Raw genomic sequence first — 15,750 nt, forward strand, 5'->3', positions numbered from 1 at the left:
AGGCGTATGGGGGGTTAAAATCCCGAAATCAGGGGTCCCGACCCCATCCCGCACCCAAACCTGCCTCCATGCCAGTTTCAAAGGAGGCGGGTACCCGCCCCGCACTGGGACCCGCCTACCTGAGGCGGGAAGGGATTAGTGCCAATTAACTGCCTGTTAACAGGTAGTTAACAGGCAGTTTTTAGCCTAATCCTTATTTTTAAGGTTGAAGTGTGGGATTCCCGACGGCTCCAAACCACGCCAAGTTAGAGGAGGCGGGCCGTCGGGTTGAAGGACTTGGAGGGGTCGCGATGTCGGTGTTCAGGTGAGTGATGGGTGCATGAGTGCAAAGGTGTCGTGAGCTCTTCGAAGGAAAAAAGCATGTATAATTTACTATAATATAAACAGAAAATGCCTGAAGTACTCATCTGTGGAGAGAGAAACAAAGTTAATATGTCAGATCGATGACCTATCGTTTTAACTGGAAAAGTTAGAGATGTAACAGATTTTAAGCAAGTACATCGGCAGGAAAAATGTGGGAGGGGAGTAAAGAACAAAAGAGAAGGTCTGTGATAGAGTGGAAGGCAGGTGAGATTAAATAATAAAAGAGATGATGGTTCAAGGCAAAAGGGGATGGTGATGGGACAAGTAAAGAAACAAAAGATGGGTCTAGAGGAGCAGTAAATGGCAATAGCATAATAATTACCAACAGCTGCTGTCCAGAAAATGGGAGCAGTGGTTATGATCTGAAACTGTTGAACTCAATGTTGAGTCCAGAAGGCTGTAAAGTGCCTAATCGAAAGATAAGGTGCTGTTCCTCGAGCTTCCGTTGAGCTTCATTGGAACCGTGTAGGAGGACGAGGACAGAGAGGTCAGAGTGGGTGTGGTCCGGAGAATTAAAATAGCAAGCGACTGGAAGCTCAGAGTCACGCTTGCAGATTGAACAGAGGTGTTCAGCAAAGCGATCATCCAATTTTCGTTTGGTCTCCCCAATCTAGAGGAGACCGCATCGTGAGCAGCGCATACAGTATGCTAAATTGACAGAAGTACAAGTAAATCGCTGTTTCACCTGGAAGGAGTGTTTGGGGGCCTGGATGGTGGGAAGGGAGGAGGTGAAAGGGCAGTTGTTGCATCTCCTGCACTTGCAATGGAAGGTATTGTGGGAAGGGGAGCAGTTATTGGGGGTGATGGATGTCGTGGAGGGAACTGTCCCTTCGGAATGCTGAAAGGGGAGGGGAAGATGTGTTTGGTGGTGGGATCACGCTGGTGGTGGCAGAAATGGTGGAGGATGATCCGTTGAATGTGGAGGCTGGTGGGGTGGAAGGTGAGGGCAATGAGAACCGCAGGCCATCCTGGTGGGGGGATGAAGGTGTAGAGGGCCTGAGCGTCCTTGGTAAAAAGGAGATGGTTAGGGCCAGGAAACTGGAAACTCTTAAACTGGCGGAGGGCGTCGGAAGAGTAGCGGATGTAGACCAGAAGAGACTGGACATGGGGAGAAAAAATAAAGTCAAGATAGGAAGAAATCAGTTCCGTGAGGCAAGAACAGGCTGAAATGATGGATCTACCAGGGCAGTCCTGTTTGTGGATCTTGGGAAGGAGGTAGAAGCAGGATGTGCAGGGTGGGGGACTATGAGGTTGGAGGCCTTGGGGGGAAGATCACCAGATGAGATGAGGTCAGCGACGGTCTGGGAAACGACGACTTGATGTTGGGTGGTGGGGTCATGGTCCAGGGGGAGGTAGGAGGAGGTGTCGGAGGGTTGCCATTCAGCCTCGGTAAGGTAGTTGACAAACAACAACAGCACTGCCCTTGTCAGCAGGATTAATGACAATGTCTGGGTGTTGCAAGAGGCTAGAGTGAAGGGAGCAGAGAAATTGAGACGCTCGATGTCACGCTGGCAGTTCCCAATGAAAAGATCTAGAGAGGTTAAGAGACCAGAGGGAGGGGTCCAGGTGGAATGAGAGTTCTGAAGACGGGAGGAAGGGTTCGCTGTGCAGGGGCAAGACTACTGGCCAAAGAAGTGGGCGCGGAGGCCACTTTTTGCCTTGCACTATCATCCCTTTGTCATTTAAATCACTTCTGCCTTCCACCCATTCACAGACCTTCCCCCCTTTCCCCGCCTCTGTAATTGGTTAAAACCTGTTACATCTGTAACATTTTCCAGTTCTGACCTGGAATGTTAACTCTCCACAGATGCTGCCTGGCCTGCTGAGCATTTCTAGCATTTTCTGTTTATATTTCAGATTTCCAGCAGCCGCAATATTTTGCCTTATATATAATTTACTCCCGACCAACTAAAGTGCTGGTCTTTAAATGGCTGTTTTGTTGTAGAGATTATTAATAGGAGATTTCCAGCCCATTATTATTTGAGATGACTGCGTGGAAGCATTGATTCTACCCCGTGCAATTTGGAGAGCAATATTACAATCACCTGCCGAGCTGCTGATGAAAGTTTCATTTATATTGTAGCTTTGCGTTTGCGGTCCCTTAATGTCAAACATCCGAGCTAGAATCAGTCATTTTTGCTGATCACAAATCAAAGAAAGAACTTGCATTTCTATAGCGCCTTTCACGTCCTGAGGACATGCAATCACTCTAGCCTCTTGTAACACCCAGACACTTACAGCCAATGAAGTATTTTGAAATATAGTCACTGTTGTAATGTAGGAAAGAGCTATCCCTCGCACTTTCCCCATTTGACCCATCGTGTCTGTGCTGGCTCTCTGAAAGAACTATCCACAGTTCCATTCCCCTGCCATTTCCCATACACTTTTAGTTTTTCCTTTTTAAAAATATTTACCCATTTCCCTTTTAAAAGCTGTTATGGATTCTGCTCCCAACCTGTCCCACCATACCGTATCTTGTAGGACAATCCATGCCCTAAGAACTCTCTACGTAAACAAACTCTCCTAATCTCTCCCTTCAGTCTACTGATGATGATCTGAGATTCATGCCCTCTGGTTACCATCTCACCGATCAGCGGAATTCGTTTTTCCCAATGACCCTTATCAAAACCCCTCATCATTTTAAACCCCTCTATCAGATCTCCTCTTAAACTGCACAGTGGTGGTGAAGAGAGCTGGAGAAAGTGTGGCTCGTGGAAGCTGGCAGTGAGGAGTGCGGGGAGTGTTTACTTTATTACCAGGTTATTATATCTGAGTCCTGTAACTCACCCACAGAGTTTCAAACTCCCTGCAGCTGCCAGTGGTTTGAAAATTATAGGAAATGAAGAAAAAGATGAAAGATTGCAGAAGTAACAAATTTTTATGTGCATATTTTACAATCTCTAAATATTACCGGGAACTTTTTGTTTGTTAAAGAAAAGGTTAAAATGTAAAAATTGGATTTAAGTGACCAATTGGATTAAATGCCTGTAAAAATCGGTTATTCATTTTCCAGGAATTTTAAGGTTTCCATTTAAGAAAAAGTCCCAGTGAAATTCATGGGCATAGATTTTCGTCTTTGCTGCTAATCTGTCAGAGTGGATTGCCCGGTTGTTGCAGAACCTTCCGGATTTTCATTGCGCTGAATTCAACGGGATGGAATTCCAATGGGTTCTACAGTAGGTGGTCGATCTGACCCGTCAGATTGGCACCCAGGCAGGGAAGACGAAATTTACCGCTAGGATTCTGAAAGCTACTCTTCGTTGAAAGGAAAATGAGTACTCACCGCGCCATGTGCTGAATTTAACAGACCCCTTTAATCCTGACATGATCAGAGCCTGTTATTGCTGGAAAGTAGCCGACTTCAAATAGACCCAAGTTTGAATCCAGCTCAGTTTGATGAGACGGAACCTCCCTCAGATTTTGGAGTTTCACTCCGATTTTGTCATTTTTCATTCGAGGGTCCTTGCCCTAGGTTGTGGCAGCCGCGAGCGACTGGCTGGTTCTAACATTGCATGTAATACAGGAGTTGGCACTGGGAGATACGAGACACAATGTGCCAGCTGGGCGTGACTGGCCATCTCTACCCTGTGTTTAATGTACATACACAGGATTGGCACTGGGAGATACGAGACACACTGTGCCAGCTCTACCCTGTGTGTGGCACATGTTTACAGGAATTGGTTTAATCTGCGTTCTTCATACAGTGCTTGGAACGAAAAACTCCACATTCTAAACTGAACAACCTCCATCGTTTTTTATTGCATTAAAAAAACTGTTCATTGCAATTCCTTTCTTACAGAAATATATTAACAATATATCCCACTGGGGACCAAAAGATTTAAGTCTGTCACATTGTGCTATAACAAGCGATTAAGAAAAATTCATAGAAAAATAATATCGAGGGCATACAGCATAAACCATTCAATATTACACATTTAAAAATACAAGTTTAAGGATGCATCAGTTCAAAAGCCATTAACAGGTACTGTTGCTCCAAACAGAACAACAGGGTACATTTTAAAGCCTTTTCAATTTTTTAAAATAATTTCCATCAATAACTTTTCAAATTATTGGTAATTAACATCGAGAAGCTTTTTCTCCCTCCGGCAATAGATTGGATTTTGAACAATATCTTACATAAGTATGGCACATTGCAATCGGGCGGAGATGGCATCAGAAGACATTTTGATTAAAGAAAGAGATTCTGACATCGTGGAGACTGAGGGGGCCAGTGTGACAAAATGGCTGCCGATCTGTATTATACGAACAAGACTTCAGATGGGGGGTCTATGCTGTTACAAAATGGTGCACTGAGGTTGTTGATGAACACAAACAGCTTTCCCAGATAATTCCCCCTCTCCCCCGCCCAGATTTTCCTCTTCTGAGGTCGCTGACTCTTGCTGGAGTGTGTTTCACAAACTCTCTGGCGACCATTCTCCATGCGTGAGCTGGAACAGGGAACAGCAGAGAGCTATTCCATCGCAGAGGCCTCTGCAGCCAAGCCCACTTGCGCTTTGCAGCAGGAGTGGCCGGAGAGCGATCGGGAACAGCTTCCCTGGCGGGTTTCATAAGTCCAGAGGATACTGAGGTCAATTGTAGAATCCATGCCAAGGGGAAGGGAGTGGGTGCCAAGGGTGAGGGGAGTGGGTGCCCATAGGGTGAGGGGCTTGGTTGCCCAAGGGTGAGGGGAGTGGGTGCCCATAGGGTGAGGGGCGTGGGTGCCCAAGGGTGAGTGGAGTGGGTGCCCAAGGGTGAGGGGTGTAGACGCCAAAGGGTGAGGGGAGTGGGTGCCCAAGGGTGAGGGGCGTGGGTGCCCAAGGGTGAGTGGAGTGGGTGCCCAAGGGTGAGGGGAGTGGGTGCCCAAGGGTAAGTGGAGTGGGTGCCCAAGGGTGAGGGGAGTGGGTGCCCAAGGGTGAGGGGAGTGGGTGCCCATGGGGTGGATGGCTGCCCAAGGGGTGGATGGAGGCCCAAAGATGAGGGGAGTCGATACTGTATGAAGTCACCTCACTTGGAGTCAATTCACAACAGAATTGCCAAATTTCAAACATTAACTTTGGTATGGGTACGGTAGCATAGTGGTTATGTTACTAAACTAGTAATCTGGACTAATGATCTGGAGACATGAATTCAAATCCCACCACAGCAGCTGGGGAATTTAATTCAATTAAATAAATCTGAAATAAAAAGCTAATATCAGTAATGGTGACCATAAAACTACCAGATTGTTGTAAAAACCCATCTGCTTCACTAAAATCCCTTAGGAAAGGAAATCTGCCGTCCTTACCTGGTCTGGCCTATATGAAACTCCAGGCAATGTGGTTAACTCTTAACTGCCCTCTGAAATGGCCTAGCAAGCCACTCAACAATTGTATACAAAAACGGCAGCTCACCACCACCTTCTCAAGGGCAATTAGGGATGGGCAATAATTGCAGCCCTTGCCAGCGACACCCACATCCCGTAAATGAATAAAAAAAAGCCCACCATACAGGGGCTACAATGGGTTTCAGCAGCCCTAAGTCAGGAGAGGAGACTCGGCCGGGGTTTGGCCCCTCCTGATCATAAGCCGGTGACCCTCCCTACTCTGCAGGTGCAAACATTGGGCACTTACCAGACTCAGACAGGGACAATGGGAAATGTACTGGAGGGCACCCGGTTCCCATGGAACCCGTGCCCCGGCGAGAGTCAGCACCTTGATGAAGGGAGAAAACCGTGCCTAAGAGGAAGATTGTACAGGGACAGCGAACGCACCCGGACCCCTGTCATCTCCTCCTGCGATACGATGTCTGAGGCTTTCGTTAATAAAATGGCAGATAGGATGAGTTAGAGATGATTTTAGCAGTGAATGGTTTTCAATTTACTATTGAAGTGCAATTTCTTTCTCTTTTTAAAACATTTCACATCCTAGGAAACAAATGATGCATAATTTACATGTAAAAACACACACACAAACTCAGCACACAGTGCGAGGCTTGGCCTATCTGAGTTACATTAATTGTGCTTCAACTTCATTCAGAATAAAAGGGAGTTCCTACTCAGATTGTCTCTTGTGATTTCCCCCCTCCCCTCCCCTACCTCCCTCCCTACCCAAGGGCAGCAATAAAATGGGAGGTGTATCAATATTGCAAGTCGCCACTCTGCCAGACATCCCCAGTATCAGGGAAGGGCGACACTTCCCATCAATCCTTGGGAGTAAATGGAGGAGTCACTGGGCTTGATTTTGACCTTTGGCTGGCCTCCCGTTCCGGTGGCAAAGAGGCCTCTCGCGGTTTTGAGGCCCCAGCCTCATTTGACATTTGGCAGGCAAGTTGCGGACGCCAAACAGGGGTCCTGGTGCAGCTCACCGCCCTTCAACCTCAGGAACCAACAGAGGTAGGTGCTCGGAAGGGGGTGGGGTGAGGCTGGGGCGGCAGTGACCCTGCAGCATTTGTGTGGAGCCAGGAGGAGCACTCCTGCTCCAACCCACTCCACACAAAATACCCTGATTGGACGTCAGTACAGGCGGGTGGAGTGTGTGCGTCACAAGCTCCACCCACGTACCCTTAACATTACAATCGGGTCCAAACTATGTGACTAGGACCCTGATTTGAACGGGAAAGCTGCCGATCGCTTGTTTCAGACAAATGCTTTGGCCGCCCAGTGGAAGGCCCCTTTCAAAATGTCACTGGCCTCTTTGTCGGGGTTAACGGGGCGGGAAAGTTACCAACCATATTCTGAGGCTGTTACCAACCCGTTAAGTTAAGATCTACCCCATTAAGTCCTTTGTTTACTTTCCTTCACACTCTATACAGCCTTTTTATCCACCCTCCCTGAGAACTGACCAAAGGCCCCGGTCTGAGGGGATGAGGCCTACACATTTACCATAAAGCCTCAATCTGTAGCTGATGTACTTAAAATATCCAGAAAAGGTTTTCTGGAGAAAAAATATGAAGAGTTAAGGGGGAAAAAAAAATTCTTGGAATAAAAGCACTTAAATAAAGTAAAACCTTCCTGTTATTATGCAACCAATTGGGGCAGCTACAAGGGAAGGAGAGGGTTAAGGTTACCAACTCTGGTTGGACACATTCCAGCAGGTTTCATCACATGACCACTTGTCTCCAACGGCCCCGCCCGGTCTAACCGTTCTCTATCTCCAATATTTTTATAAGTAATAAACATTTTTTTTAATGCCCCTCTGACTGTTCCCCCGGGTTTGCTGGCAGTGGTGGAGATGAACCTTTAATTCCTGGAGATTCCAGGACAATCCTGGAGGGTTGGCGACCCCTAGGGTGGACAGACAATTGATGGTGGGACTGGAGATGTTTTGCTCCTCCTGTGCGGAGCAGTTCAGCTGCGACTGGGATTGGCGAGCGCTAAGTGACAGCAGTCGGGTACTGTGCAATTGGAAAGAAGGGTAGCACCATTGGAAACTGTCTCACAGCATGGGGATGGCTCCGTCTCTCCTGCTCACAGTGTTCTCGTGTTCTTCCTGGTGTCCCTGTCCTCCACGCGCTGCAGGAGACGGCGGCCATTTCGCGACGCGTCGCAGTCTTCGGATCTGGTGCGCGTGGTCAGCGCCAGGGGGTTCCGGCTGACTACCAGGTCCAGTCTGTCCCCCGACTCCGAGATGAGGGGTACCATCAGGCAACAGTCAAAGTCCCTCGTCCGGATGTGATTCACCTGCCGTCGGAAGAACATTAAAACTTTACCGGGCTGCTCCCCCCATTAAAAAGTTTGGATGATATGTTCCAAAACCTCAATCTGTGTTTTATGAGCGAGTGGTGGGAGTGAGGAACTGAGGTGAAGGCTTACAGCAAAGAAGGGGGCCATTAAGCCCATCATGCCTGTGCCTGCTCTTTGAAAGAGCTATCCAATTAGTTCCATTTCCCTCACTCTTACACTTGCAATCCAGATCATAACTCGCTGCGTAAAAAATCTCCTCATCTCCCCTCTGATTCTTTTGCCATTTAGCTTAAATCTGTGTCCTCTGGTTACCGACCCTCCTGTCAGTAGAAACAGTTTCTCCCTATCTATTCTATCAAAACCCTTCATATTTTTGAACATCTCTATTCAATCTCCCCTTAATTTTTTGAGTAAAACAAATTAGTCAGTTAGTTAATGTACACGTAATCCCTGAAACTTAAAACTCTATGCTAATAAATGTCGGCATAATTCCTTTACACTCACGACAGCAACTAGCAAAATCTTTACTTAGTAAATATTCAAGCAGCTATCATGCCTGTGATAGTTCCAAAATATTAATCCCACTGCCTTGGTCTCTCTCCATAGCATTGTACCTCCCTCCACTTCAAATGCTTATTTCCTTAAAAGTATCTCAACCATCTTGCACCATCCAGGACAATGCACTCCAGTTGCTGGACTCAATATCTAGCCTCCTCATCCCTTGCAAAGTGGTTGCCGTATGCAGCATCTCCAGGATGTACTGCAGCAACTGGCCAGGTTTACTGTGACTGCACCTTCCAGCCCTGTGACCTCTACCACAAAGAAGAGCAAGAGCAGCAACATCATGGGAACACCATCACCCCCAAGTCATGCACCATCCTGACTTAGAGTCATAGGGGTAGATTTTCCTGGAGCTGTCAGGCGGGGTTTCAGGCGTGTGGGGGGGGAAAATCCCGAAATCAGGGGTCCCGACACCATCCCGCCCAAAACCCGCCTCCATGTAAGTTTCACAGGAGGCGGGTACCCGCCCCGCACTGGGACCCGCCGACCCAAGGCGGGAAGGGATTAGTGCCAATTAACTGCCTGTTAACAGGTAGTTAACAGGCAGTTTTTAGCCTAATCCCTATTTTGAGGGGTGTCGTGTGGGATTCCCGACAGCTCCAAACCACGCCAGGTTAGAGCAGTCGGGCCGTCGGGTTGAAGGAGTTGGAGGGGTCGCGATGTCGGTGTTCAGGTGAGTGATGGGTGCATGAGTGCAAAGGTAAGTGTGTTTGGTGTGTCTAAATTGTGTAAAGAAGTTTAAATTACCTGTACTTACCTTAACAGCCTTTCTTCCTGTAGGTTTCGGGAGTCCATCACTCAGCCGGCAATGAAAGCAAAATGGCTGCGATCTGTCAAAAGTGACAGCCTTCAGCTTTCATTGCCAGTGACAGTTCTAACTGAGTCTGTGTAGAAGGACTCAGGTTAGAAGTCAGACTGTCAGTGTTCGACAGCTTCAAACAGCTGTGAAACACTGATATTTCATCTGTCAAGAACTCTTGACAGATGAAATTTCAGTCTGTGACATCACCTGTTGCCGGGGGGCCCTTAATTGGCCTGCTGAGCCCACTGGGTGGGCTCAACAAGGTCAATCAAGGGAAAATCGCGCGGATTGGCCGGACGTCGATGTAGGCGGGACTAAAACCCAAAAGATGTAGTCCCGCCTCCTTCCTGACAGCTTCAGGAAAATCTACCCCATAGAGTCATAATGGCACAGAAGGAGGACATTGGGCCCATCGAGTCCGTGCCAGCTCTCTGTGGAGCAATCCAGTCAGTCCCATTCTCCCGCTCTATCCCCGTAGCCCTGCTAGTTTATTTCCCTCAAGTGCCTAACCAGCCTCCCCTTGAAAACATTGAGTGTCTCCGCTTCCACCACTTCCGTCGGCAGCGAATTCCAGGTCCTCACCACGCTGCATAAAAAAGTTTTCCCTCATGTCCCCCCTGTATCTCTTGCCCAAAACCTTAAATCTGTGTCCCCTAGGCCTTGTACCATCAACTAATGGGAACAGCCTTTCCCCATCTAGCCTATCCAAACCCGTCATAATCTTGTACACCTCTATCAAATCACCCGCAACCTCCTTTGCTCGAATGAAAACAAATCCAGCTTCTCCAACCTGTCCTTGTAGCTAAGATCCCCCATTCACCGGAACCATTCTGGTAAATCTCCTCTGCACCCTCTCAAGGGCCTTCACATCCTTCCTAAAGTATGGTGACCAGAACTGGATGCAATACTCCAGTTGTGGCTTAACCAGCTCTTTATAAAGGTTCAGCAAAACTTCTCTACTTTTGTACACAATACCTATATTTATGAAGCCCAAGATCCCATATGCTTTGCTAACCACTCTCTTAATATGTCCTGCCACCTTCAGGGACCTATGCACATTAACTCCCAGGTCCCTCTGTCCCTGCACACTCTTTAAAACTGTACCATTAAGTGTATATTGCCTCTCCCTGTTCGTTCTGCCAAAATGCATCACCTCACACTTCCCTGTATTAAATTCCATCTGCCACTTGTCTGCCCATTCTGCTAGCCTTTCTATGTCCTGTTGCAGTCGATTGGCATCATCCTCACTGTTTGCCACACCCCCAAGTTTGGTGTCATCGGCAAATTTAGAAATTTTACTCTGTATTCCAATATCCAGGTCATTTATATATATCAAAAAAAGCAGTGGCCCCAGTATTGACCCTTGGGGAACACCACTGTCTACCATCCTCCAGTCTGAAAAACAGCCATTTACCACAACTCGCTGTTTTCTACCCCTTAAGCCAATTCCTTATCCAAGCTGCCACTGACCCACCTATTCCATGAGCCTCAATTTTGTTAACTAGCCTTCTATGTGGTACTTTGTCAAATGCCTTCCTAAAATCCATGTAGACAACATCCATTGCATTCCCTTCATCAATCCTCCCTGTTACTTCATCAAAAAATGCAATTAGATCAGTCAAACATGATCTGCCTTTTACAAATCAGTGTTGGTTCTCTTTAATTAGCTTAAGCCTGTCCAAGTGCCTGTTAATTTTTTCCTTGATTATTGTTTCTAAAACTTTACCCACCACTGATGTTAAACTGACTGGCCTATAGTTACTAGGATTGCCCTTACACACTTTCTTGAACAATGGTGTCACATTTGCCACTTTCCAATCCTCAGGCACCTCCCCCGCATCTAGGGAAGATTGGAAAATTATGGCAAGCCCTTCCGCTATCTCCTCCCCCAATTCCCTTAGCAACCTAGGATGCAAGCCATCTGGACCAGGCGACTTATCCACTCTAAGCATACCCAGCCTTTCTGGTACATCCTGTCTATCAATTTTCACCCCTTCCATTGCTTCTACCTTTTCCACTTCTACCGATATTTTGTCAGCATCCACCTCCTGAGTAAACACCGATACAAAGTACTCATTGAGTATTCTAGCTTTGCCCTGCGCCTCTAAACATATATCACCTTCTTTTTCCCTAATAGGCCCCACCCGCCTCTTACTGCCCGCTTACTGTTTACATGCCGGTAGAAGATTTTTGGGTTCCCTTTTATATTAACTACCATTCTACTCTCATATTCTGTCTTTGCCAATCTTATTTTCATCTTCACTTCCCCTCTCAGCTTATTGTATTTGGTCTGGTTCTCCCTTGAATAATTCACCTGACATGCATCATACACCCTCTTTTGTTTCATCATCTTCTCTATCTCCCTCGTCATCCAAGGAGCCCTTGCTTTGGTTCTCTTATCCTTCCCTCTTGTTGGAATGTACCTAGCCTTTACTTGGAGCATCTCCTCCTTACAGATCACCCATTGTTCTGTTACAGTTTTTCTTTTCAGTCTTTGGTTCCATTTTACCCTGGCTAGATCCTTTCGCATCCCATTGAAGTTAGCCCTATTCCAGTTTAGAAGTTCCACTCTAGATTGTTCCTTGCTCCTCTCCATTGCTAATCCAAATCTTATGATAATTGGACATACATCTCCGTTCCTTCATCGTCACTGGGTCTAAATCCTGGAACTCCCTATCTAACACCATCATGGGAGCATCAGCGCCACACGGACTGCAGTGCTTCAAGAAGAAGGCTCACCACCACCTTCTCAAGAGCAACTCAGGATGGGCAATAAATGCTGGCCTCACCCACGTCCTCAGAACAAATCTAGAGAAATGTTTTCCTTTGTTCCACTTTCCTTCCCTCTCCTCATGAGAGAGCCACAGGAACCGAGCACTGGCACCTGTCATTTTTTATATGTAAGCCTAGGCAGATGAGAGTTGGTAGGCTGCTCCACCATGAGTGGCACCACCATTACCTGATCCTGGTGTCCAGACATGCGAACTTTCCAGCTCAGGTCACTGGGGAGTTACTGGGAGCGGGGACCCCTGTGTGATTTTAACCCTACCTGGCCCAGGAGCGCTGAGCCAATGTAGCACCCCTACCGCTGTCCCTGCAGAGCCCAGTATATCCTGGGACCTTACTGGCCCACGCAGTGCGATATGACGCACCTGCCGACTGCACCACCGAGCAATTTACCCTTGCACCATTTTCAGAAGGGTGCTCCCTGTCCGAGATTGATTCTCCCTTGGTGTCAGCCGTGGCTCAGTGGGTGGCACTCCCACCTCTGAGTCAGGAAGTCGTGAGTTCAAGTCCCACTCGAGAGACTTGAGCACAAAATGCCTGGCTGACACTCCAGTGGAGTGCTGCTCTGTTGGAGGTGCCGTCTTTTGGATGAGACGTTAAACTGAGGCCCTGTCTGCCTTCTCAGAGGATCCCATATCACTATTTTGAAGAAGAAATTATGAGGACAGGTTGCACAGATTAGGCTTGTATTCTCTTGAGTATAGAAGATTAAGGGGTGATCTAATCGAGGAGTTTAAGATGAATGAAGGAGTTGATAAGGTAGATAGAGAGAAACTATTTCCTCTGGTGGGTGAGTCCAGAACAATTGGGCATAACCTTAAAATGAGAGCTAGGCCATTCAGGAGTGAAATCAGGAAGCACCTCTTCACACAAAGGGCAGTGGAAATCTGGAACTCTCGCTCCCAAAAAGCCGTTGAGGCTGGGGGTCAATTGAAAATTTCAAATTTTTTGTCAGATAAGTAAGGGATATGGAACCAAGGTGGGTAAATGGAGTTAAGATATAGATCAGCCATGCTCTAGCTGAATGGCGGAACAGGCTCGAGGGGCTGAATGGCCTCCTCCTGTTCCTATGTTTGTTACATTACAACAGTGACTACACTTCACAAGTACAGGAAACTCTTTGGTATCCGGCACCGATGGGACTGGGATGATGCCGGTTGATTAAAAATTCTGGATGACAGAGAGGGTTATCTACCGAGGCTATTTTTAACAAACAAAAATAAAAAAATCAAGAAATGTGCAGTATAATTGGGTACTCACCTACAGAATGTTGTGTTAAAGAGACTACCAGCAGCGCGAGAGAGCCAGACTCCTGTTATTGAGGTGTTCGGACTTCCGACAGCGCCAAGAAGCCAAGTAGTGGCAGTTTGGAGAACTACCCCCACTGACTAACTCAGCCACCGCGGAAGACTCGGACTCGGCAACATTTCCGGTTATTGAGGTGTTGTTTTCGGAGTATGAATTTTGCCGGTTAATAGAGCATTCCGGAAATATTGGGGGGACGTTTAAATGAGAGTTTCCTGTATTTCATTATCTGTAAAGTGCTTTGGGACGTGCTGAAGTCGTGAAAGGCGCTATAGAAATGCAAGCCTTTCCTTCTTACCTGTAATATCCGGTCATAGGGCAGAAGTCCACTGCCATCAGCAGGGCCATTTGGCCGTATCAAGTTGACATAAACCCCTTTCTCCAAAAGGCCATCGGAGACACTGAAACCAAAGTCTTCATTCGCAGAGTGCTTGTGGATTGTGATCTGAGAAAAGAATACCGTTATTTAAAGCAAACAAATGTTTTAAAAAACAAACCTAATTTATCGTATTCCTTTCCGTGTATAGGATAGTAAACGGTGCAGAAATGGTTAACCCGGAACACTACTTTAAATTAAACGGTGGGGAGTAAGACAAGTGGACACTGATTCAAACTAGAGGAAGGTAGTTTAGCACTGGTATCAGGATGTTCGTCTTCACACAGAGAGGTCAACATCTGGAATGGATCGCAACACCTGGAACGAATCGCAACGCCTGGAACAGACCTCAACACCTGGAATGGACCTCAACACCTGGAATGGACTTCAACACCTGAAATGGACGGCAACACCTGGACCGGATCGCAACACCTGGAACATACCGCAACACCTGGAATGGATCGCAACACCTGAAACGGACCGCAACACCTGGAACGGATCTCAACACCTGGAACGGACAGCAACACCTGGAACGGATCGCAACACCTGGAACATACCGCAACACCTGGAATGGATCGCAACACCTGAAATGGATTGGAACACCTGGAATGGACCGCAACACCTGGAACGGATCTCAATACCTGGAACGGACAGCAACACCTGGAACGGATCACAACACTTGGAACGGATCGTAACACTTGGAACGGACGTCTGGGCAGAATCGAGGAAGTGATAATCCCTGGAATCATTTTAGAAACAGCTCGATGCAGCAATGGGACGAGTGTAGGGTTGTTTTAAATGAATTAAATGGGCTAATGGCCTTCATCCATCTTGTGATCCTTAAATGTGTCACTTGCCTGCTTTATCTGCCATTCTCCATTTTGGAGGTGGTAAATTTTAGAAAGGCCTTTGTTGACTGAAAGCTCACTTTTCAGGCAATCAGGGTCCAATAGTCTCAATATCGATGCAATTGCATCATTGATGTGATGAGGTAAATCTTCAACACAATCTTCTATGTCAAATACATTCATTACAGTCAAGTTTTAATTTTGCTCTTAAATTATCACTATGTAAAGCGCAAACCCTGTTATTAGAGCTTACACCTTCCTGTGCTGCCACCCAGTGTCATTGGGCTGGAAGTGCATGCTGGCTCTCAGGACCAAAATACTGTACCTCCTACACCTACACACACACACACAATACACACTCAACACAACACACACACACAATACACACTCAACACAACACACACACACAATACACACTCAACACAACACACACACACACAATACACACTCAACACAACAAACACACACAATACGCACTCAACACAACACACACACACACTCAACACAACACACACACACGCACACTCAACACAACACACACGCACACACAATACACACTCAACACAACACACACGCACACACAATACACACTCAACACAACACACACACAATACATACTCAACACAACACACACACACAAACACAATACACACTCAACATAACACACACACACAATACACACTCAACACAACACACACACACAATACACACTCAACACAACACACAAAAACACAATACACACTCAACACAACACACACACACACACACACACAATCAACATAACACACACACACACATAAACCCACAACACACACACAAATACGATAGCAAAATACTGCAGATGCTGGAAATCCGAAATAACAACAGAAAATGCTGGGAAAAACCCAGCAGGCCAGGCAACATCCGTGGAGAGAGAAATAGAGTCAACATTTCGGGTCAAAACGCTTCTACAGAACTGAGAGAAAAGGCAGAAAATGAAACAAAAGGCAGTTTGGGGGCTGGGAAATGGGGGAGGGGATGAAAGAAACATAGAAACATAGAAACATAG

At 46.8% G+C, this 15,750-nt stretch overlaps 1 protein-coding gene across 1 annotated transcript in view; it reads right to left on the reverse strand.

The window, feature by feature from the left end:
* Positions 1-4,102: 4,102 nt before the first annotated feature.
* Positions 4,103-15,750, reverse strand: part of grip2b (glutamate receptor interacting protein 2b) — a 445,227-nt gene continuing 433,579 nt past the window's right edge. The window contains exons 23-24 of the mRNA XM_086001324.1: positions 13,777-13,923; positions 4,103-8,020 (exon numbers count right to left, since the gene is read on the reverse strand). Coding sequence (XP_085857450.1) covers positions 7,808-8,020; positions 13,777-13,923 — 360 coding nt within the window. The 3' untranslated portion in view covers positions 4,103-7,807. The remainder of the gene's footprint in view (positions 8,021-13,776; positions 13,924-15,750) is intronic.

The sequence above is a fragment of the Somniosus microcephalus genome, chromosome 11, assembly GCF_052327205.1.
Source record: "Somniosus microcephalus isolate GS21.2 chromosome 11, FLI_Smic_1.0, whole genome shotgun sequence".
In the NCBI taxonomy this organism is placed as follows: domain Eukaryota; kingdom Metazoa; phylum Chordata; class Chondrichthyes; order Squaliformes; family Somniosidae; genus Somniosus; species Somniosus microcephalus.